The 23,999-nt window shown below is 43.5% G+C and overlaps 1 protein-coding gene across 1 annotated transcript in view; it reads left to right on the top strand.

The window, feature by feature from the left end:
• The first annotated feature begins 16,806 nt into the window (after positions 1–16,806).
• Positions 16,807–23,999, top strand: part of lurap1 (leucine rich adaptor protein 1) — a 56,505-nt gene continuing 49,312 nt past the window's right edge. The window contains exon 1 of the mRNA XM_036978603.2: positions 16,807–17,906. Within this exon, the coding sequence (XP_036834498.2) occupies positions 17,691–17,906 (216 nt within the window). The 5' untranslated portion in view covers positions 16,807–17,690. The remainder of the gene's footprint in view (positions 17,907–23,999) is intronic.

The raw sequence follows: 23,999 nt of genomic DNA, 5'->3' as shown, positions 1-23,999 counted from the left end.
GATGGATAATGGCTAAGTAATATCTCATCTTCACAAATGATCCCAAAATAGTTCAAAATATATTTGGGCTGTGTGTGCTTTACCTGCTTTATGAGCTGTGAGTTTAGTGAACCAATTACCCTTAACTTGAATAGCCTATAGCATAGAGTTTCATCTAAGTTTGTTACGTGTCTGATCATTTTGACAGCTTGTGTTTTAGTTGGCTAAGGATGTCGTCAACAGTCTAGACATCAAACATCCGTCTAGAATGACGTCTGATTCCTGGGCCAGACTACTAATCTGTCAGCATGGTAATGTCTATCCTTCAATCTCTAAACTGAAAAACATACTTGTGGAGTACTTGATCAGACATATTTGACTTCCTTTGGATATTGGGGTAATAGACCCAGTGCTCTTAAAAACATTTTAGTCCAATGTGTTTTTTCCTATCTCTTGACTTCCGTATTTATTTTTTATTTTCGTTCCTTCTTTTCTGTACTATTTTCCTCCTAAATTATTTTAACAGGAGGAAACCACCATTGTGCTGTCTGTAGGTGCTTGGTGATGTCATCAACCCGGGACAAGAGTCAGGGAGAACACCAAGGTGAGTGTTGAAAGAGAGGATGTTGGGGAAGGAGGGAAAAGGGGAAGAAGGTATGGGGGAAGGAGTCTGTTCCTTACTCAGTCTGTCAAGTCAGGAGCTGTGTTCGAATACTCATACTAACCGTACAATTTGTGATGTGAATTGAGTATATAGTATGCTTATTGGTCATAGTATGGATATAATTAGTATGCCAAAAGTTCCCGGATGACATACTAAATTCGACAAAATACGAAGTACACATGCAGTGGACACTATTTCCGTGCTTTTAGGGCCCATAATGCAATTCTTCAGAAAACGGCTGTGGCTTCATAACTTTTCAGATTTGAAGAAAATGGCGGAAAATATGCAACCGAAGTCCGACGAGAGTGCATACAAATTCATTGCTAGTTGTGACAAATGTTAAGAACATTTTATAAAATTTAATAAAGTAAGTTATCGTTACACGTTATGTTGGCTGACAATTTGTTAGCTATGCTATCCTTACGAACCGCATAGTATTACAGCAGTATGTACCTGCATGTTAGCTAGTTGCCTAACGTTAGTTGGCTACTAATACATCGAACATGCCAGGCAGTATATTAACTATCTGCTATCTAACTTAACTACCCAACATTTATTGACTTGATTATTTACATCATTCTTAGCTAAGTGGTATAGTCGTTGTCACGTTGGTATGAAGAGATTTAGGAAACAGACGCAGGAATGCGTAATAGTTTTTTTATTAAGCCCCAAATTACGGCATGCAATGTAAAGGCACGGGACGAAGATCAAACAAACACATAACAAAACACCCAAACAAAAGAGCGAGGAGTACCTCGAAAAAATAACACCCGGGACGACACCCGTAATCATCTGCACAATCCATAAGGGCACGAAAGCCCAAAACACACAGCACAGGTACACACACGCACCAACAGACATTGTAACAATAATCGACAGCACCATGGTGAACAAATGGCACATATATACAAATATAGTCAGCAAAAAAACAAATGTCCCTTTTTCAGGACCCTGTCTTTCAAAGATAATTCGTAAAAATCCATCTTCATTGTAAAGGGTTTAAACACTGTTTCCATTGCTTGTTCAATGTACCATAAACAATTAATGAACATGCACCTGTGGAACGGTCGTTAAGACACTAACAGCTTACAGACGGTAGGCAATTAAGTGATACAGTTATGAAAATTTAGGACACTAAAGAGGCCTTTCTACTGAATCTGAAAAACACTAAAAGAAAGATGCACTGGGTCCATGCTCATCTGCGTGAACGTGCTTTAGGCATGCTGCAAGGAGGCATGCTGCAAGGAGGCATGAGGACTGCAGATGTGGCCAGGGCAATAAATTGCAATGTCTGTACTGTGTGACACCTAAGACAGCGCTACAGGGAGACCGGACGGACAGCTGATCGTCCTCGCAGTGGCAGACCACGTGTAACAACACCTGCACAGGATCGGTAGATCCGTACATCACACCTGTGGGACAGGTACAGGATGGCAACAACAACTGCCCGAGTTACACCAGAAACGCACAATCCCTCCATCAGTGCTCAAACTGTCTGTAATAGGCTGAGAGAGGCTGGACCGAGGGCCTGTTGTAAGGCAGGTCCTCACCAGACATCACCGGCAACAACGTTGGCTATGGGCACAAACCCACCGTCGCTGGATCAGACAGGACTGGCAAAAAGTGCTCTTCACTGACGAGTCGCGGTTTTGTCTCACCAGGGGATTCGCGTTTATCATCGAAGGAATGAGCCTTACACTGAGGCCTGTACTGTGGAGCGGGATCGATTTGGAGGTGGAGGGTCCATCATGGTCTGGGGCGGTGTGTCACAGCATCATCGGACTGAACTTGTTGTCACCACAGGCAATCTCAACGCTGTGCGTTACAGGGAAGACATCCTCCTCCCTTATGTGGTACCCTTCCTGCAGGCTCATCCTGACATGACCCTCCAGCATGACAATGCCATACTGCTTGTTCCATGTGTGATTTCCTGCAAGACAGAAATGTCAGTGTTCTGCCATGGCCAGCGAAGTCCCCGGATTTCAATCCCATTGAGCACGTGTGGGACCTGTTGGATCGGAGGGTGAGAGCTAGGGCCATTCCCCCCAGAAATGTCCAGGAACTTGCAGGTGCCTTGGTGGAAGAGTGGGGTAACATCTCATAGCAAGAACGGGCACATCTGGTGCAGTCCATGAGGAGGAGATGCACTGCAGTACTTAATGCAGCTGGTGTCCACACCAGATACTGACTGTTACTTTTGATTTTGAGCCCCCCCTTTGTTCAGGGACACATTATTCTATTTCTGTTAGTCACATGTCTGTGGAACTTGTTCAGTTTATGTCTCAGTTCTTGAATCTTGTGTTCATACAAATACAAACACATGTTAAGTTTGCTGAAAATAAACAGTTGACTTTGAGAGGACATTTATTTTGTTGCTGAGTTTACAATCAGTGGGAATAGGGGCCAGGTTTACGCAATGAAAGTGCCAGAGGGATCCGTAACAGAACTGAAAACTGCTGTTCACAAATGCTCTCCATCCAACCTCACTGAGCTCGAGCTGTTTTGCAAGGAGGAATGGGAAAAAATTTCAGTCTCTCGATGTGCAAAACTGATAGAGACATACCCCAAGCGACTTACAGCTGTAATCGCAGCAAAAGGTGGCGCTACAAAGTATTAACTTAAGGGGGCTGAATAATTTTGCACGCCCAGTTTTTCAGTTTTTGATTTGTTAAAAAAGTTTGAAATATCCAATAAATGTCGTTCCACTTCATGATTGTGTCCCACTTGTTGTTGATTCTTCACAAAAAAATACAGTTTTATATCTTTATGTTTGAAGCCTGAAATGTGGCAAAAGGTCGCAAAGTTCAATGGGGCCGAATACTTTCGCAAGGCACTGTATCTTCTGTAGTTGATATGTTGTCTGTTGAACATATTTGTTGTTTATTAAAGTAAACAAGTAATGATGGACTATCATTTCTCTTTGCTTATTTGAGCTGTTCTTGCCATGATATGGACTTGGTCTTTTACCAAATAGGGCTAGGGCTACCTTCTGTATACCATCCCTACCTTGTCACAACACAACTGATTGGCAAAAAAATAAAAAATCCACAAATTAACGTTTAACAATGAATTACCTCATGAAGTTGGTTGAGAGAATGCCAAGAGTGTGCAAAGCTGTCATCAAGGCAAAGGGTGGCTACTTCGAATAATACTGAAATATAGTTTGATTTGTTTAACACTTCTTTGGTTACTACATGATTCCATATGTGTTATTTCGTAGTTTTGATGTCTTCACTATTATTCCACAATGTAGAAAATCGTCAAAATAAAGAAAAACCCTGGAATGAGTAGGTGTGTCCAAACTTTTGACTGGTACTGTATACATGATTTTGTGCGGGGGTGGTGTTGAATTGTGAATATTTTCACATTTCTCCGCACAACTGTTGCCATGGTATTCACCCTTCCTCAGGTGCCAGCGCATAGTTACATAATATGAAAATTGCACGTCATATTTTCTGAGTGGTAAGTACATTTTTCTTTTTAACATTCCACTTTACTTTATCAGCCCCATAGAAGCCTCCTAAAGACTCCGAATGGCAGAGAACTGGAGAGACGTTCCCAGTATTGGAGGATTATGATGCGTGTCCAATATACTGAAAAGTTTTGGTGTTGGGAAACTAAGCCCCAGTTAGCCCAGTTATTTATCATCTTAACAAGGTCTGTCCTGACACACACACACACACCTCCTGATGAGGAGATATAATGGCATGTTTGCTCCATGCGAATGTGCGACATAAGTCACTGTGATCTAACATAGCATTCATATACACTGCATTCTAAAAGTATTCAAACCCCTTCCCTTTTTCCACAATTTGTTATGTTACAGCCTTATTCTAAATAAATAAAAAATGTATCCCCATCAATCTACACACAATACCCCATAATGACAAAGCGAAACATTTTGAAATATTTATTACAAATAAAAAACAGACATACCTTATTTACATAAGTATTCAGAGCCTTTGCTATGAGACTCAAAATTGAGCTCAGGTGCATTCTGTTTCCATTGATCATCTTTGAGATGTTTCTATAACTTGATTGGAGTACACCTGTGGTAAATTCAATTGATTGGATATGATTTGGAAAGGCACACACCTGTCTATATAATGTCCCCCAGTTGACAGTGCATGTCAGAGCAAAAAACCAAGCCATGAGGTCAAATTAAGTGTCCGTAGAGCTCTGAGACATGATTGTGTCCAGGCACAGATCTGGGGAAGGGTACCAAAAACATTCTGCAGCATTGAAGGTCCCAAAGAACACTGTCCTTCATCATTCTTAAATGGAAGAAGTTGGGAACCACCAAGACTCTTCCTAGAGTTGTCCGCCCGGCCAAACTGAGCAATCGGGGGAGAAGGGCCTTGGTCAGCAATGTGATCAAAAACCAAATGGTCACTCTGAAAGAGCTCCAGAGTTCCTCTGTGGAGGTGGGATAACCTTCCAGAAGAACAACCATCTCTGCAGCACTCAACCAATCAGGCCTTTATGATAGAGTGGCCAGACAGAAGCCACTCCTCAGTAAAAGGCACATAACAGCCCCTTTGGAGTTTGCCAAAAGACACCTAAAGGACTTAGACCATGAGAAACAAGATTCTCTGGTCTGATGAAACCAAGATTTAATTATTTGGCCTGAATGCCAAGCATCACGTCTGGAGGAAACCTGGCACCAACCCTATGGTGAAGCATGGTGGTGGCATTATCATGCTGTGGGAATGTTTTTCAGTGGCAAGGACTGGGAGACTAGTCAGGATAGAGGGAAAGATGAACGAAGCAATGTACAGAGAGATCCTTGATGAAAACCTGCTCCAGAGGGCTCAGGACCTCAGACTGGGGGCGAAGGTTCACCTTCCAACAGGACAACAACCATAAGCACACAGCCAAGAGAACGCATGAGTGGCTTCGGGACAAGTCTCTGAATGTCCTTGAGTGGCCCAGCCAGAGCCCGGACTTGAACCTGATCGAACATCTCTGGAGACCTGAAAATAGCTGTGCAGCGACGCACCCCCTCCAATCTGACAGTTTGAGAGGATCTGCTTGGAAGAATGGGAGAAACTCCCCAAATACAGGTGTGCCAAGCTTGTAGCATCATATCCAAGAAGACTCGGCTGTAATCGCTGCCAAAGGTGCTTTAACAAAGTACTGAGTAAAGAGTCTGAATACTTATGTAACTGTAATAGTTACGTGTTTTATGTTTAATAAATGTGCGACATTTTCAAGAAACCCGCTTCGTCATTATGGGGTATTGTGTGTAGATTGATGAGGGATTTTAAAAAATCCATTTTAGAATAGGGCTGTAATGTAACAAAATGTGGACAAAGTTAAGTGGTCTGAATACTTTCCAAATGCACTGTATAGAGTGCATTGACCTCATTCTAACTTTTCTATTGTATCTCCTTATCTTCAAAGTCATCCTGATACAGAAGTGTTCACTGGTGCTGTACCACAATCTGCTTTCATGTTTGTGTAGCCAAACCGTTTGATCCCTCAATTCGCTTTTATGAATTTCAGTAGTTGGTTTTGGTTCAAGTTATGGTACCTTTTTTGTGGGATCAATGCATTTTTCATCTATCTGCTCCCCAACAGATCTTGTATCCTTAGAGGCAATCTGAGCACTGTTTCAATCAGACAGTGACTGTGAACTGAAAATCTATCTCTGGCTGTGGTGAAGCCGAACGGTAACCTGGATTTTACCAGATTACATGAGTGATTTACCCATCTTCCTCTCCATCACTTTTATGATACTATATTTTATTTGAATCACGGTACCTCAAAGTGGGCCATCAGACCCTGCTTAGCATCTTGTAAGAGTGCTACTTCCAGTCAGTGCACTGCCAAAGCTCCACTCAACTCTCCAGTCTCTCTGAGGCACTGGCTGACTTTAGATTAGAGTTCTAAAGGTCTCTCTAGTGCCACCTGGCTGTTTGTCTGTTACAAAGGAGGTTGGTGGCACCTTAATTGGGAGGACGGGCTTGTGCCAATGGCCAGAGCTGAATAGGTGGAATGGTATCAAATACAAATACATGTGTTTTATGCCATTCCTTTTGATCCGTTCCAGCCATTATTATGACCCCTCAGCAGTTCAGATCCCATATGTAAAGGTCCAATCTACTAACAGACTCAGTTTGTATGCTTTTTATTTTATTTTTTATGTTAGTTTATTTGGTAAATATTTTCTTAACTCTATTTCTGGTACTGCATTGTTGGTTAAGGGCTTGTCAGTAAGCATTTCACGGTAAGGTGAAACACCTGTTGTATTCGGCGCACGTGACAAATAAAATGTGATTTGATTTGAATACTTATATAAATGTCATATTTCAGGATTTTATTTTTATATGTCTAAAAACCTGTTTTTGCTTTGTCACTATGAGGTATTGTGTGTATGTAGCATGGTTCATTCTGCGTTTTGTACTTTTAATTCGGACGCTGCCACAACGAAAGGTCTGCTAGTTGAATTATTTGTATTTGCCCTGCACACAAAGAGACACACATTACGTTAACCCTTGGCGCAGTCCTAGCTCTCAGGCACCTTGCTAGCCGAAGGTCAGGCAAAAGAGAACGTCAAAAGGAAATAACGTGTGTTGCGTGCACACGTTCAATGCACAACATCACACCATACAATACAATACAAGTAAAATGATACAGAGCACAATTCGGACAAAATAAAAGACATACCTGCACACGAAGAGACAACACACATTTTGTTAACCCTTGGCGCAGTCCTAGCTCTCAGGCACCTGCGCAAGCACATGGACACTCACTCAAACACAGTCCCAAGTACTCACAAGTTACAATAGATACCCTAGTTAGCGAGCTTTGTGAAACTTGTTAACATAAATCTTTATATTATCCACATTGTAACCAACTTATGGTACCATAACAGTACATTCTGTAACATTATGACGGTCTTATTTTAAAACATTTCGGAGCCAAGGACAACAGACCTTGCTAGCTGAAGGTCAGGCAAAAGAGAACAATAACGGGGTACGGAAATACAGATAACCCGCGATGGGCCAAACCAAAATATACACAACTTTTACAATCACATGTATGTACAATATTGATATGAAAATGTGTTTGTATACCAAAGAAAAACATGTAATTACATTTAAAAAATACACTGAATTATTATTATTATTAACATCCCCTCTTGACCTGGCCTATTTGAATTGGTCCTTGGGTGCAATTTGGTACATAATCTAGGGGAACAACATCACACTGCTACATGTAGATTGAGGCAGAGGTAAGCGAAGGTAACCTGCCTAAATAACTACCGCCCCGAATAGGGTCGTTGTCCTGTTGGAAGGTGAACCTTTGCCCTAGTCTGAGGTCCTGAGCACTCTGGAGCAGATTTTCGATCCTGACTAGTCTCCCAGTCCCTGCTGCTGAAAAACATCCTCACAGCATGGTGCTGCCACCATAATGCTTCACCGTAGGGATGGTGCCAGGTTTCCTCTAGACATAAAGCTTGGCATTCAGGTCAAATGGACACCATTTGTGAATTGATCGCCCCCATCTAGCTTCAGAGTTCGTTCTGTTAGGTGACCTAAACTGGGCTATGCTTAACACCCCGGCAGTCCTACAATCTAAGCTAGATGCCCTCAATCTCACACAAATCATCAAGGAACCCACCAGGTACAACCCTAAATCCGTAAACATGGGCACCATCATAGACATTATCCTGATCAACTTGCCCTCCAAATACACCTCCGCTGTTTTCAATCCGGATCTCAGCGATCACTGCCTCATTGCCTGTATCCGCTATGGGTCCGCGGTCAAACAACCACCCCTCATCACTGTCAAACGCTCCCTAAACCACTTCCGCGAGCAGGCCTTTCTAATCGACCTGGCCCGGGTATCCTGGAAGAATATTGACCTCATCCCATCAGTCGAGGATGCCTGGTCATTCTTTAAAAGTAGTTTCCTCACCATCTTCCTCAGTATGCCCCGTTCAAAAAATGCAGAACTAAGAACAGATATAGCCCTTGGTTCACTCCAGACCTGACTGCCCTTGACCAGCAAAAAACATCCTGTGGCGGACTGCAATAGCATCGAATAGTCCCCGCGATATGCAACTGTTCAGGGAAGTCAGGAACCAATACAGGCAGTCAGTCAGGAAAGCAAAGGCTAGCTTCTCAAGCAGGCTAGCTTTTCAAGCAGAAATTTGCATCCTGTAGCACTAACTCCAAAAAGTTTTGAACACTGTAAAGTCCATGGAGAACAAGAGTACCTCCTCCCAGCTGCCCACTGCACTGAGGCTAGGTAATACGGTCACCGCTGATAAATCAAATCAAATGTATTTATATAGCCCTTCGTACATCAGCTGATATCTCAAAGTGCTGTACAGAAACTCAGCCTAAAACCCCAAACAGCAAGCAATGCAGGTGTAGAAGCACGGTGGCTAGGAAAAACTCCCTCGAAAGGCCAAAACCTAGGAAGAAACCTAGAGAGGAACCAGGCTATGTGGGGTGGCCAGTCCTCTTCTGGCTGTGCCGGGTGGAGATTACAACAGAACATGGCCAAGATGTTCAAATGTTCATAAATGACCAGCATGGTCGAATAATAATAAGGCAGAACAGTTGAAACTGGAGCAGCAGCACGGTCAGGTGGACTGGGGACAGCAAGGAGTCATCATGTCAGGTAGTCCTGGGGCATGGTCCTAGGGCTCAGGTCCTCCGAGAGAGAGAAAGAAGGAGAGAATTAGAGAACGCACACTTAGATTCACACAGGACACCGAATAGGACAGGAGAAGTACTCCAGATATAACAAACTGACCCTAGCCCCCCGACACATAAACTACTGCAGCATAAATACTGGAGGCTGAGACAGGAGGGGTCAGGAGACACTGTGGCCCCATCCGAGGACACCCCCGGACAGGGCCAAACAGGAAGGATATAACCCCACCCACTTTGCCAAAGCACAGCCCCCACACCACTAGAGGGATATCTTCAACCACCAATTTACCATCCTGAGACAAGGCTGAGTATAGCCCACAAAGATCTCCACCATGGCACAACCCAAGAGGGGGCACCAACCCAGACAGGACGACCACATCAGTGAATCAACCCACTCAGGTGACGCACCCCTTCCAGGGACGACATGAGAGAGCCCCAGTAAGCCAGTGACTCAGCCCCTGTAATAGGGCTAGAGGCAGAGAATCCCAGTGGAAAGAGGGGAACCGGCCAGGCAGAGACAGCAAGGGCGGTTCGTTGCTCCAGAGCCTTTCCGTTCACCTTCCCACTCCTGGGCCAGACTACACTCAATCGTATGACCCACTGAAGAGATGAGTCTTCAGTAAAGACTTAAAGGTTGAGACCGAGTTTGCGTCTCTGACATGGGTAGGCAGACCGTTCCATAAAAATGGAGCTCTATAGGAGAAAGCCCTGCCTCCAGCTGTTTGCTTAGAAATTCTAGGGACAATTAGGAGGCCTGCGTCTTGTGACCGTAGCGTACGTGTAGGTATGTACGGCAGGACCAAATCAGAGAGATAGGTAGGAGTAAGCCCATGTAATGCTTTGTAGGTTAGCAGTAAAACCTTGAAATCAGCCCTTGCTTTGACAGGAAGCCAGTGTAGAGAGGCTAGCACTGGAGTAATATGATCAATTTTTTGGGTTCTAGTCAGGATTCTAGCAGCCGTATTTAGCACTAACTGAAGTTTATTTAGTGCTTTATCCGGGTAGCCGGAAAGTAGAGCATTGCAGTAGTCTAACCTAGAAGTGACAAAAGCATGGATGAATTTTTCTGCATCATTTTTGGACAGAAAGTTTCTGATTTTTGCAATCTGTTTTGTCCGAGTTTAAAAGTAGAACGTTTGCAGCCATCCACTTCCTTATGTCTGAAACACATGCTTCTAGCAAGGGCAATTTTGGGGCTTCACCATGTTTCATTGAAATGTACAGCTGTGTGTCATCCGCATAGCAGTGAAAGTTAACATTATGTTTCATGGATTCATAAATCCATGATAATCAAAAATGTCAATAAGCATTTCTCAACGGCTGGCCATGCCTTCCTCCTGGCTACTCCAATCCCTGCCAACAGCTCCCCCTCCCCCCCGCAGCTACTCGCCCAAGCCTCCCCAGCTTCTCCTTCACCCAAATCCAGACAGCAGATGTTCTGAAAGAGCTGCAAAACTCGGACCCGTACATATCAGCCGGGCTAGAGAATCTGGACCCTCTCTTTCTAAAACTATCCACCGCCATTGTTGCAACCCCTATTACCAGCCTGTTCAACCTCTCTTTCGTATCGTCCGAGATCCCTAAAGATTGGTAAGCTGCTGCGGTCATCCCCCTCTTCAAAGGGGGTGACACACTAGGCCTAAACTGTTACAGACCTATTTCCATCTTAAATTCTTTGAAAGCCAAGTTAATAAACAGATCACCGACCATTTCGAATCCCACCGTACCTTCTCCGCTGTGCAATCCGGTTTCCGAGCCGGTCACTGGTGCACCTTAGCCACGCTCAAGATACTAAACGATATCATAACCGCCATCTATAAATGACAGTACTGTGCAGCCGTCTTCATCCACCTGGCCAAGGCTTTTCGACTCTGTCAATCACTGCATTCTTATCGACAGACTCAATTGGTTTTTCTAATGACTGCCTCTGCTGGTTCACCAACTACTTTGCAGACAGAGTTCAGTGTGTCAAATCGGAGCGCATGTTGTCCGGACCTCTGTCAGTCTCTATGGAGGTACCACAGGGTTAAATTCTCGGCCGACTCTTTTCTCTGTATATATCAATGATGTCGCTCTTGCTGTGGGTGATTCCCTGATCCACCTCTACGCAGACTACACCATTCTGTATACTTCTGGCCCTTCCTTGGACACTGTGCTAACTAACCTCCAAACGAGCTTCAATGCCATACAACACTCCTTCCGTTGCCTCCAACTGCTCTTAAATGCTAGTAAAACCAAATGCAGGCTTTTCAACCGTTCGCTGCCCGCACCCGCCCGCCCGACTAGCATCACCACCCTGGACGGTTCCGACCTAGAATATGAGGACAACTATAAATACCTAGGTGTCTGGCTAGACTGTAAGCTCTCCTTCCAAACTCATATTAAACATCTCTAATCGAAAATCAAATCTAGAATCGGCTTTCTATTTCGCTAATAAAGCCTCCTTAACTCACGCCGCCAAACATACGTAAAACTGACTATTCTACTGATCCTCGACTTCTGCGATGCCACTTACAAAATAGCTTCCAATACTCCACTCAGCAAACTGGATGCAGTCTTATCACAGTGCCATCCATTTTGTTACCAAATCACCTTATACCACCCACCACTGCGACCTGAATGCTCTAGTCGGCTGGCCCTCGCTACATATTCATCGCCAGACCCACTGGCTCCAGGTCATCTATAAGTCTATGCTAGGTAAAGCTCCGCCTTATCTCAGTTCACTGGTCACGATAACAACACCCACCCGTAGCACACGTTCCATCAGGTATATCTCACTGATCATCCCCAAAGCCAACACCTCATTTGGCTGCCTTTCCTTCCAGTTCTCTGCTGCCAGTGACTGGAACGAATTGCAAAAATCGCTGAAGTTGGAGACTTTTATTTTCCTCACCAACTTTAAACATCAACTATCTGAGCAGCTAACCGATCGCTGCAGCTGTGCATAGTTAATCTGTAAATAGCCTAACCAATCAACCTACCTCATCCCCATACTGTTTTTATTTTATTTACTTTTCTGCTCTTTTGCACACCAGTATCTCTACTTGCACATCATCATCTGCTCATTTATCACTTTAGTGTTAAACTGCTAAATTGTAATTATTCGCTCCTATGTCCTATTTATTGCCTGCCTCTCCTTTTGCACACACTGCATATAGACTTTCTTTTTTTCTACTGTGTCATTGACTTGTTTATTGTGTTATTGGCTTGTTTATTGTTGACTCCATGTGTAACTGTGTTGTTGTCTGTGTCACACTGCTTTGCTTTATCTTGGCCAGGTCGCAGTTGCAAATGAGAACTTGTTCTCAACTAGCCTACCTAGTTAAATAAAGGTGAAATAAGATACAAAATAAAAATGTAAAAAGAGTTCAATCTTTGTTTCATCAGACCAGAGAATCCTCTTTCTCATGGTTTGAGAGTCTTTAGGTGCCTTGACAGCTCCAAGCGGGCCTTTTACTGAGGAGTGGCTTCCGTTTGGCCACTCTACTATAAAGGCCTGATTGTTGGAGTGCTGCAGAGATGGTTGTCCTTCTGGAAGTTTCTCCCATCTCCACAGAGGAACTCTAGAGCTCTGTCAGAGTGACCATTGGGTTCAAGCGGAGCCTTGTCTGGCAGCAAAACAGTTCATTCAGACTAATTTACTGCCTTTTAAAAAAACAGCTGACATGGCTGACTTGCTTAAACAAATGTGGTTTCTAATGACAATTGAGATGTAAAAACTATGGTATAAAAAAAATATATACTTTTTTAATGTGCCTCGACAAAGCAACACAAAGTTCACAGAATCACAAAATCAAGTGCTGAGTCAGCGTGATTCCACAAAATGTTACTACACTCCATGCCACTGTGCCACAAGCGGATAAGAGGCAATCTGTAATTTAGATTAAGACATTAATGAGCAAGCTAAGACGGACGTAGTTAATATAAATATAACTATTTGTTTAGCACTTTTGTACAGCGAAAAAAATATACTTTTTTAATGTGCCTCGACAAAGCAACACAAAGTTCACAGAATCACAAAATCAAGTGCTGAGTCAGCGTGATTCCACAAAATGTTACTACACTCCATGCCACTGTGCCACAAGCGGATAAGAGGCAATCTGTAATTTAGATTAAGACATTAATGAGCAAGCTAAGACGGACGTAGTTAATATAAATATAACTATTTGTTTAGCACTTTTGTACAGCGACAGAATTCAGAACATTGGCCGTTCTTAGTGTTCTCCCTGTACACCAAGTCAGAACCGTAGGATAAATAAAGGGGGCATATAAGCAGACAATGAAAGCTCTTACAATATTCAATGATATTCAAACATTTCTCTAAAACAGCTTATAGGCTACATGTGCACCACCAAGTCAGAACAGTAGGCAATATTAAAAGGGGTAAATAGGCCCAATTATTAGGGTGAGGCACATGGGCTACTCACATCTTACTACACAACATACACTTAATATTACTTTCTTAGCTACAGTATACATATCTCCCTGGCATATTACATAATTTATTCAGCAGCATACAATACATTTTTGGCCTCACCTCGTTGTGCTGTGCTCACTTGAACAGAAAGGTGGCGCGGCGGCCCTTCGTGGGCAAATTTGGTCATCAATGTCTGGCATTCTCTGCATTTATGGTGCTTCAAAATGACTGGGAACTAGGAAAAAAACAAGGTTGAGTCATGATGACCTCATTGATTTTCAGGCCATAGCTCTAGAAAGATGCAGGATTTACACTTCTGAGTTGGATGACCGTTCAAAACATATTTTCCCAGTCGAAGCTTGTTTATTTCCAACTTCCCAGTTGTCTTGAACTCACTGAAGCCAAGTTTTCACAGTTCCGAGTTAACAGTTGTTTTAGGCACGGCACAAATCATGCTTCATTGACAGAAAGACCAATGTTGAATGTTTTTCATTTTAAACTTGGAAAAGAGCCCCTTAATCCCAGATTTGGGACCACACAGCCACTACACTGAATAGCAGGCAAGTGATTGCTTTGCAATGTTTGCAGTTAGCCACTGTCACTGATTACTTCCAAACCTCTCATTGTTGAATTTTTGCGATTTCCAACTTGTTGTGTAATGTTTGTCCAATGGTCGATGAGCACCAATACATTTTATCTATAATTTCTCTTCATTACTTCTCTTCATGTGACAAGGATTAAAAAAGATTTGCCAGTAGATTGTCGACTTAATTCATGACGATTCCTGCTTGGTAAGATTTTGAAAGTATGATGTTGACATGATCAGTCCAATCAAAGCTACTGTACATATAACGTGATTTGACGTCATTTTATCTGTGGCCAATGACCTTGAGCCTTCTTGGATGGGCACTTCTAATGTAACTCTATTGCAGCACCCAATGGGCTAGAATTTTCTAGCTCTACCCTTATTAGACTTGGTGGTGACGTAGTGTCACCATGAGTGACAGAACACTGAGCCAATCATGGCGCAAAGCTTCTGTATTTTCTGCTGGCTTGCCTCACCACCACAGAAAGCACTGAGCTAGGCTGAAACACCTGCATTTTGGAGCTGCTTTACTCAAGAAAACAAAAAAGAGACGTGGCTTTATTAACTCAATGATATACATATTTTTTTTTATATTGTTTGCAAACTGATATGTGACACATATTTCTTTTAACATTTGCTCTACCTACACTAAATGATGGGTCGCCACTTGGTCCAACTCATAAACAAAATGCAAATCTGATATGGACAGTGTTCTTGTATACAGTCTAAATGTGGCTTATAGGAAAGAGGTGAAAGGTAATTATTTGTTTAAATCGTGTGGAGATACAGAATTAAATGTACAGTGGGGCAAAAATGTATTTAGTCAGCCACCAATTGTGCAAGTTCTCCCAAAGATGTGAGAGGCCTGTAATTTTCATCATAGGTACGCTTTAACTATGACAGACAAATGAGAAGAAAAAAATCCAGAAAATCACATTGTAGGATTTTTAATGAATTTATTTGCAAATTTATGGTGGAAAATAAGTATTTGGTCAATAACAAAAGTTTATCTCAATACTTTGTTATATACCCTTTGTTGGCAATGACAGAGGTTAAACGTTTTCTGTAAGTCTTCACAAGGTTTTCACACACTGTTGCTGGTATTTTGGCCCATTCCTCCATGCAGATCTCCTCTAGAGCAGTGATGTTTTGGGGCTGTTGCTGGGCAACACGGACTTTCAACTCCCTCCAAATATTTTCTATGGGGTTGAGATCTGGAGACTGGCTAGGCCACTCCAGGACCTTGAAATGCTTCTTATGAAGCCACTCCGTTGCCCGGGCGGTGTGTTTGGGATCAATGTCATGCTGAAAGACCCAGCCACGTTTCATCTTCAATGCCCTTGCTGATGGAAGGAGGTTTTCACTCAAAATCTCATGATACATGGCCCCATTCATTCTTTCCTTTACACGGATCAGTCACCCTGGTCCCTTAGCAGAAAAACAGCCCCAAAGCATGATGTTTCCACCCCCATGCTTCACAGTAGGTATGGTGTTCTTTGGATGCAACTCAGCATTCTTTGTCCTCCAAACACGACGAGTTGAGTTTTTACCAAAAAGTTATATTTTGGTTTCATCTGACCATATGACATTCTCCCAATCTTCTTCTGGATCATCCAAATGCTCTCTAGCAAACTTCAGATGGGCCTGGACATGTACTGGCTTAAGCAGGGGGACACGTCTGGCACTGAAGGATTTGAGTCCCTGGCGACGTAGTGTGTTACTGATGGTAGGCTTTGTTACTTTGGTCCCAGCTCTCTGCAGGTCATTCACTAGGTCCCCCCCGTGTGGTTCTGGGATTTTTGCTCACCGTTCTTGTGATCATTTTGACCCCACGGAGTGAGATCTTGCGTGGAGCCCCAGATCGAGGGAGATTATCAGTGGTCTTGTATGTCTTCCATTTCCTAATAATTGCTCCCACAGTTGATTTCTTCAAACCAAGCTGCTTACCTATTGCAGATTCAGTCTTCCCAGCCTGGTGCAGGTCTACAATTTTGTTTCTGGTGTCCTTTGACAGCTCTTTGGTCTTGGCCATAGTGGAGTTTGGAGTGTGACTGTTTGAGGTTGTGGACAGGTGTCTTCTATACTGATAACAAGTTCAAACAGGTGCCATTAATACAGGTAACGAGTGGAGGACAGAGGAGCCTCTTACAGAAGAAGTTACAGGTCTGTGAGAGCCAGAAATCTTGCTTGTTTGTAGGTGACCAAATACTTATTTTCCACCATAATTTGCAAATAAATTCATTAAAAATCCTACAATGTGATTTTCTGGATTTTTTTCTCATTTTGTCTGGCATAGTTGAAGTGTACCTATGATGAAAATTACAGGCCTTCTGCTATTATTATGTTGTAGGTGTGCTTTGATGGTCTGATACAGCAGTATAGTATATCAGATGGTGTGCAGAAAAAGATCAATCAAATGAATGACTGTCTCATCCAGTATTAAATGACATAGACATCTGTCCCACTAGATTACTGTGATTAGACCCCCGATCGAGAGCTTTTCACTGATGGTGCTGTTACGGAACATGACTCCTCTATGAGAAAGCATGAATCAACATCAGCCAAGTAAGCAGAAGGCTTCGAAATGGGCTATTACGTCGGTGTTCAAGTGTTCTATTATTCGTGTCCAGTTGGAATGGGGTGGTGCGTTTCACATCAGCACTATTACGGTAGGCGTATAGGGATATTACAGTACTTACGGAAGGCAAGTTGTGCGCTACGGTTCAGTTTTCCCCTCTGCGGCTGTCATCGTGCAGGTGGAATTTGCGTTTCGACGCGTGGCTTGTAGGGTTTACATCCAGGTCCCTGTTGTGTATTTCATGCATTAGCCTAATCTAGAAAGGACTATTCCGCATTGAGAAGCAAAACCACTCGTTTGGACTCGAGGGAAATGTAGACTATTCTTTCATAGGCTTCTGCGACTGTATTTTTCTGAGGAAGATTCACATTATATGAATGCACCTTCACAGCCATTGGACTTAATCGCGATAACCTTTCAGTGCGAATTTAACACAATACAGACCAGTGAATGTGTATTTATTTCAGCTGATGAGCGCATCATCTCAATAGATTGTAACAGCGCACTAACTTCACAGCATCGGCGGTGTTTGCAATGGTATTGGGCTATTTTCTACATCCATGACCTCAACAGGACCATAGTATAATAGTGTTTCTCAATGTTCTGTCTGTTGATAAAACTAAAAGGACCTAGTGCATTATTTAGCCTATTATCTCTGGCGCATCGATTGGAAAGGAGTTGCGTAGGATGCCAGACGTTGCAATTAGAGGTTGCTGTTATTGCAGTTTGACAGACAAGGATATCCAAGAATCACAGAGGACATAGTGTGCTTTTGATTTGACAAAGAACGGAACAGTATGGATGAGGGCACAGCTGCCAACGAGTCTATTCCAGATTTAAAAGATTTAGAGGTGAAAATCGGATGGAAGACACCTGAGGGTTTGCTCAAGTGCATGCGGGAAGAGGCGTCCAGCCACCGCGGAGATGTCAAGTTGAATTCACTGGAGACCAAAGACCGAGACATCACGGGCAGGAGTCTGGATGAGAAGATTCGAAAATTAAAAGTTGATATGGTAAGCTCTTATTTGGGGCAGTGACTTTTGTTGGCCTTGCCATTAGTTATCCACATTTTATTTTATTTTGTTGTTAGAAAGATTATGTGCAGTCGTACAACATTTGCTCTGCTTTTGACATTTAATGTTATAAAGATTCCCTAACAACTCAGAATGATGTTGTTGGTGGTCAGTAGCCCTACAGTGAACAAGATATGTATTTAATATTGATCCTAGTCCTACATCCTCTCCCTGAATATAAGGCATCCACCCAATCAATAATTCTGCTGATCTTCACCATGATAACAGCGGCAGGTGGCTGAGGTTGCTATAGATTCATTATTGTCAACAGGTCATAATTGGTGTTTTCAGAGACTAATAATTGGCCTAGGGATGGATTAGTATTGTATTATATAATTTGAAAGAACTGATAGGCTATTTCATGTACAATCTAACTGTTCATTTATCCTATTAAACCAAGTTTATTGCAGGCCAGCCATCTTTCATTGATAGGCGACATTCCGAGTTTATCATAACAGACGTCATCATACTTCTCTCCCCTTGGTGCAAAAACAGGACTTCAGCAGAGAAGCTCCGGGTGTGTTGTTTTTCCCTTGTGCACAGATGTCTTGCATTCCTATGGCAAAGACAGGCTCGCGGCGGCTGTGTTGGTGACGGCGCAATGTATGTCGTATTGGAATGATTGTACACAAACAGCACATGGTGGATGCCTGTGTTCTTCTAGAAACGGAAACAAGTCTCATTTGTCGCATTGGTTTGGTTTGAAAATAGCGATCCACAGGTTTTGTTTGTAGGCCTACCACTGCTGCACTTCCCTGCTGTGTCGTTCTGTCATCTGCACTCTGACTCGCCAGACAATAACCACAGACTACCCCAAAGACTCTGGCAAAGAAACCTGCATAAAATTACATATAGTGTTGTAGGATACAGTATGTAGTCCATGTTGCCCATAACAACTCAATATATTATGTTAATCCAAACTTTCTTGCTTTGCCAGTAGAATTTAGTCGATAGCCTATACCCAGAGGGAATACCACTACCAGCCATTTGGGTGATGTGTTTTACAGTGCCATGTTTTACAGTGCTGATATTGTGGACCACTAGTTAGTGGTTTGAACAAACTAAACAGCAAATGTTTTAAGGTTAGGGGACATCAAGAGGGTCATAAATCTTTGTGTGGCCAGCGTCACATAAGGACCTCATGATTTGCTTGCAGCCATCCCCATTCATCAGCCCTGCTGAGCCAGAGGATGCAGGGCTCTCTCCCTGGTCAAAAGTAGTGCACTATGTAGGGAGTAGGGTACCATTTGGGACGCATACAGAGGCTTCAGTGATTAAGAGCTACCTCTTAGTCAGAGTGATCTTCCCACTGCCAGACAGCATACATAGTGCTGCTGTGTTTTGGGCCAATATCTCATCTCTCTGAGTGGTGCTGGGTAGCAGGAGAACAGAGGGGTACTGAACTTTGCGCTCTCATCACAATTCTGCTTTCACAAAATAGGCTACACACATGCACATATGCATGTGCACGCACACTCATTCTCACAAGGAAACATGCGTGTACACACACCACTGGCGTAATTCAGTTTCTCTGGGCCCCCGCAAGGTCGACCCCCCCCCCAACAAACATCTAATGCGTCAGCCAGACAGCCACTCACAAAGTATAGACTGGTCGCAGTCCATGGTGTTGAAATTGCAACTTGTCAATGCTGCTGCCTATCAAATCAATGATGCCAGGGCATGTAGTCTATAGCTTTGCTTTAGCTAATGGATACATTTTTATTGGTAGGCCTCTTTGGTCATCCATTTGTCATGTTAAGCCTAACATTTCACTAACCTATACACAGTGTCGCCTGGCTGGCGGCAATAATGTAATTACTTGTTCAGTAATTAAAGTTGGATATTCAAACATTGCAGATAGTTTAAAAAAAAATGTAGATGCAACCGCATACTAATCAGCTACTAATAGATTTTTTTAGACTATACAACTGTCCTGTATAACCTACCTGAACCTGCATGACATGAGCAATCCTCGCAATCTGCACTGAGTATATCCCCCCTCTCCTTTACCATCAGAACGGACTAAATTCGTCAGGCCATGGACTTTACACGGTGTTGAAAGCTATCCACAGGGATGCTGGCCCATGTTGACCAATGCGTCTCACAATTGTGGGTGATGGACCATTCTTGATTCACATGGGAAACTGTTGAGCGTGAACTCAGCAGCATAGTACATCTTGACACAAACCGATGCGCCTGGCCCCATACCCCGTTCGATGGGCACTTAAATTGTTTGTCTTGCCCATTCACCCTCTGAATGGCACACACATACACAATTCATGTCTCAATTGTCTCATGGCTTAAAAATCATTCTGTAACCTGTCTCTTCCCATTCATCTACACTGATTGTATTCTACATCAATAAGGGATCATCGCTTTCACTTGGATTCATCTGGTCAGTCTATGTCATGGAAAGACCCTCCAAGAACTGTTGTCCACTAAAGATCAAATCAAATTGTTTTAGTCACATGCATGTAGGTGTAGACCTTACAGTGAAATGCTTACTTTTGAGCCCCAAACCAACAATTTTGTTTAAAAAAATATGGATAAGAATAATATACAAAAGTAACAAGTAATTAAAGAGCAGCAGTAAAATAACAATAGCGAGACTATATACAGGGGAGTACTGGTACAGAATCAATGTGCGGGGGCACCGGTTAGTTGAGGTAATATGTACATGTAGGTAAAGTTATTAAAGTGACTGCATAGATGATAACAACAGAGAGTAGCAGCGGTGTAAAAGAAGAGGGGGGTCCAATGAAAAAGTCTGGGTAGCCATTTGATTAGGTGTTCAGAAGTCCTATGGCTTGGGCGTAGAAGCTGTTTTGAAGCCTCTTGAACCTAGACTTGGCGCTCCGGTACCGCTTGTCATGCAGTAGTGGAGAGAACAGTCTATGACTAGGGTGGCTGGAGTCTTTGACAATTTTTAGGGCCTTCCTCTGACACCGCCTGGTATAGAGGTCCTGGATGGCAGGAAACTTGGCCCCAGTGATGTACTGGGCCGTTCGCACTATCCTCTGTAGTGCCTTGCGGTCGGAGGCAGAGCAGTTGCCATACCAGGCAGTGAGGAAAGTCAGGATGCTCTCGATGTTGCAGCTGTAGAACCTTTTGAGGATCTGAGGATACATGCCAAATCTTTTCAGTCTCCTGAGGGGGAATAGGTTTTGTCGTGGCCTCTTCACAACTGTCATGGTGTGCTTGGACCATGTTCGTTTGTTGGTGATGTGGACACCAAGGAACTTGAAGCTTTCAACTTGCTCCACTGTAGCCCCATCGATGAGAATGGGGCGTGCTCTGTCCTCTTTTTCCTGTAGTCCTCAATCATCTCCTTTGTCTTGATCACGTTGAGGGAGAGGTTTTTGTCCTGGATCCACACGGCCATGTCTCTGACCTCCTCCCTATAGGCTGTCTCGTCGTTGTTGGTGATCAGGCCTACCACTGTTGTGTCGTCTGCAAACTTAATGATGGTGTTGGAGTTGTGCCTGGCCGTGCAGTCATAATTGAATAGGAAGTACAGGAGGGGACTGAGCACGCACCCCTGAGGGGCCCGTGTTGAGGATCAGAGTGGCGGATGTGTTGTTACCTACCCTTACCACCTGGGGGCGGCCCGTCAGGAAGTCCAGGATCCATTTGCAGAGGGAGGTGTTTAGTCCCAGGGTCCTCAGCTTATCGATGAGCTTTGAGGACACTATGGTGTTGAACGCTGAGCTGTAGTCAATTAATAGCATTCTCACATAGGTGTTTCTTTTGTCCAGGTGGGAAAGGGCAGTGTGGAGTGCAATAGAGATTGCATCATCTGTGGATCTGTTGGGGCGGTATGCAAATTGGAGTGGGTCTAGGGTTTCTGGGATAATGGCGTTGATGTGAGCCATGACCAGCCTTTCGAAGCACTTCATGGCTACAGACGGTAGTCGTTTAGGCAGGTTACCTTAGTGTTCTTGGGCACAGGCACTATGGTGGTCTGCTTGAAACATGTTGGTATTACAGACATGGACAGGGAGAGGTTGAAAATGTCAGTGAAGACACTTGCCAGTTGGTCAGCGAATGCTCGCAGTACACGTCCTCGTTGTTATGTTTCAGTGTTATTTGCATCGAAGCGAGCATAGCAGTAGTTTAGTTCGTCTGGTAGGCTCGTATCACTGGGCAGCTCTCGGCTGTGCTTCCCTTTGTAGTTTGTAATGGTTTGCAAGCCCTGCCACATCCGATGAGCGTCAGAGCCGGTGTAGCGGCGGTAGTCCTATATTGATGCTTTGCCTGTTTGATTGTTCAGAGGGCATAGCGAGATTTCTTATAAGCTTCTGGGTTAGAGTCCCGTTCCTTGAAAGGTGCAGCTCTAGCCTTTAGCTCAATGCGGATGTTGCCTGTAATCCATGGCTTCTGGTTGGGGTATGTACGTATGGTTACTGCGGGGATGACGTCATCGATGCACTCATTGATGAAGCCAATGACTGATGTGGTGTACTCCTCAATGCCATGGGAGGAATCCCGGAACATATTCCAGTCTGTGCTAGCAAAACAGTCCTGTAGCTTAGCATCTGCTTCATCTGACCACTTTGTTTTTACAGATCTAGTCACTGGTGCTTCCAGCTTTAATTTTTGCTTGTAAGCAGGAATTAGGAGGATAGAATTATGGTCAGATTTGCCAAATGGAGGGCGAGGGAGAGCTTTGGATGAGTCTCTGTTTGTGGAGTAAAGGTGGTTCAGAGTTTTTTTTCACCCCTCTGGTTGCACTTTTAACATGCTGATAGAAATTTGGTAGTACAGATTTAAGTTTCCCTGCATTAAAGTCCCCGGCTACTAGGAGCGCCACCTCTGGGTGAGTGTTTTCTTGTTTGTTTCTTGTTTGTTCAATGCTGTCTTAGTGCCAGTCTCTGACTGTGGTGGTACAAACATGCATCTGTTTTCATCTGCCAATATATTGGCTGTCCCCTGAGCTTCCTATACAGTTAATCTCTTTCCGTAATGGGTTGAGGCCGGCAACTAAGGAGAATGAGAGGCTTAATTAAAGTTACAGAACTGCTGTATTTGAAGCTACACTCCCTTCTCCTCACTTTCCCTGGCCGGACCTAGCTGTCTGGCTGTTTTGACCATCCCTGTAGCTGTCGCTTATGGGGAGAGATGGTTTCCAAAGTATGTCTCATAAAGAAGAATAGAAGCTTTAGGCTCTCGGTCTGCTATGTGCTTTTCAACACCTGAGTAAATTCCACTCATTGCACTGGCTCCGTCATAGCCTTGACCACGGAATTTGTTCACCCTTTCTTTAAATCAGTTTTCTTTTATTTTTTTATGGCCAGAGACGCATTTTCAGTCACATTCCTGTCACATGCGCCAAATACAACCGGTGTTGTATTACCGTGAAATGCTTGATGACAAGCCCTTAACCAACAATGCAGTTCAAGAAATAGAGTTAAGAAAATATTTACTAAATAAAATAAAAAGTAACACAATAAAATAACAATAATGAGGCTATATACAGGGTGTACCGGTACCGAGTCAATGTGCGGGGGTACAAGTTAGTCAAGGTAATTTGTACATGTAGGTAGGGGTAAAGTGACTATGCATACATAATAAACAGCAAGTAGCAGCTGTGAAAAAACAAAAGGGGGAGGGGTGTCAATGTAAAAATCAATGACAGGCGCATGGGCCCCCAGAGCTCTACAGCCCCCACCGCATTGAGGCACCTTCTAACTAGCAGAGGTGTCCTTTGTCGCCACTTCTCACCTTTGCTCCTGCCCTCTGATTGTCTTTTCACTCACTCACTCACTCACTCACTCACTCACTCAATCACTCACTCACTCACTCACTCACTCACTCACTCATAGGGCTCCTTTGTTGCTTTTTCTCATCTGGCCTGTTTCAAGCTTAATGCTTCTGGCCTGTTTCAAGCTTCATGCATCTGGCCTGTTTCAAGCTTCATGCATCTGGCCTGTTTCAAGCTTCATGCATCTGGCCTGTTTCAAGCTTCATGCATCTGGCCTGTTTCAAATTTCATGTATCTTGACTGTTTCAAGTTTCATGCATCTGGCCTGTGTA

The sequence above is a fragment of the Oncorhynchus mykiss genome, chromosome 5 (assembly GCF_057628025.1).
Source record: "Oncorhynchus mykiss isolate SJ-2025 chromosome 5, ASM5762802v1, whole genome shotgun sequence".
NCBI lineage: Eukaryota > Metazoa > Chordata > Actinopteri > Salmoniformes > Salmonidae > Oncorhynchus > Oncorhynchus mykiss.
The sequence above is the reverse complement of the archived record's forward strand: the minus strand, read 5'-3'. Positions and strand labels throughout refer to the sequence as shown.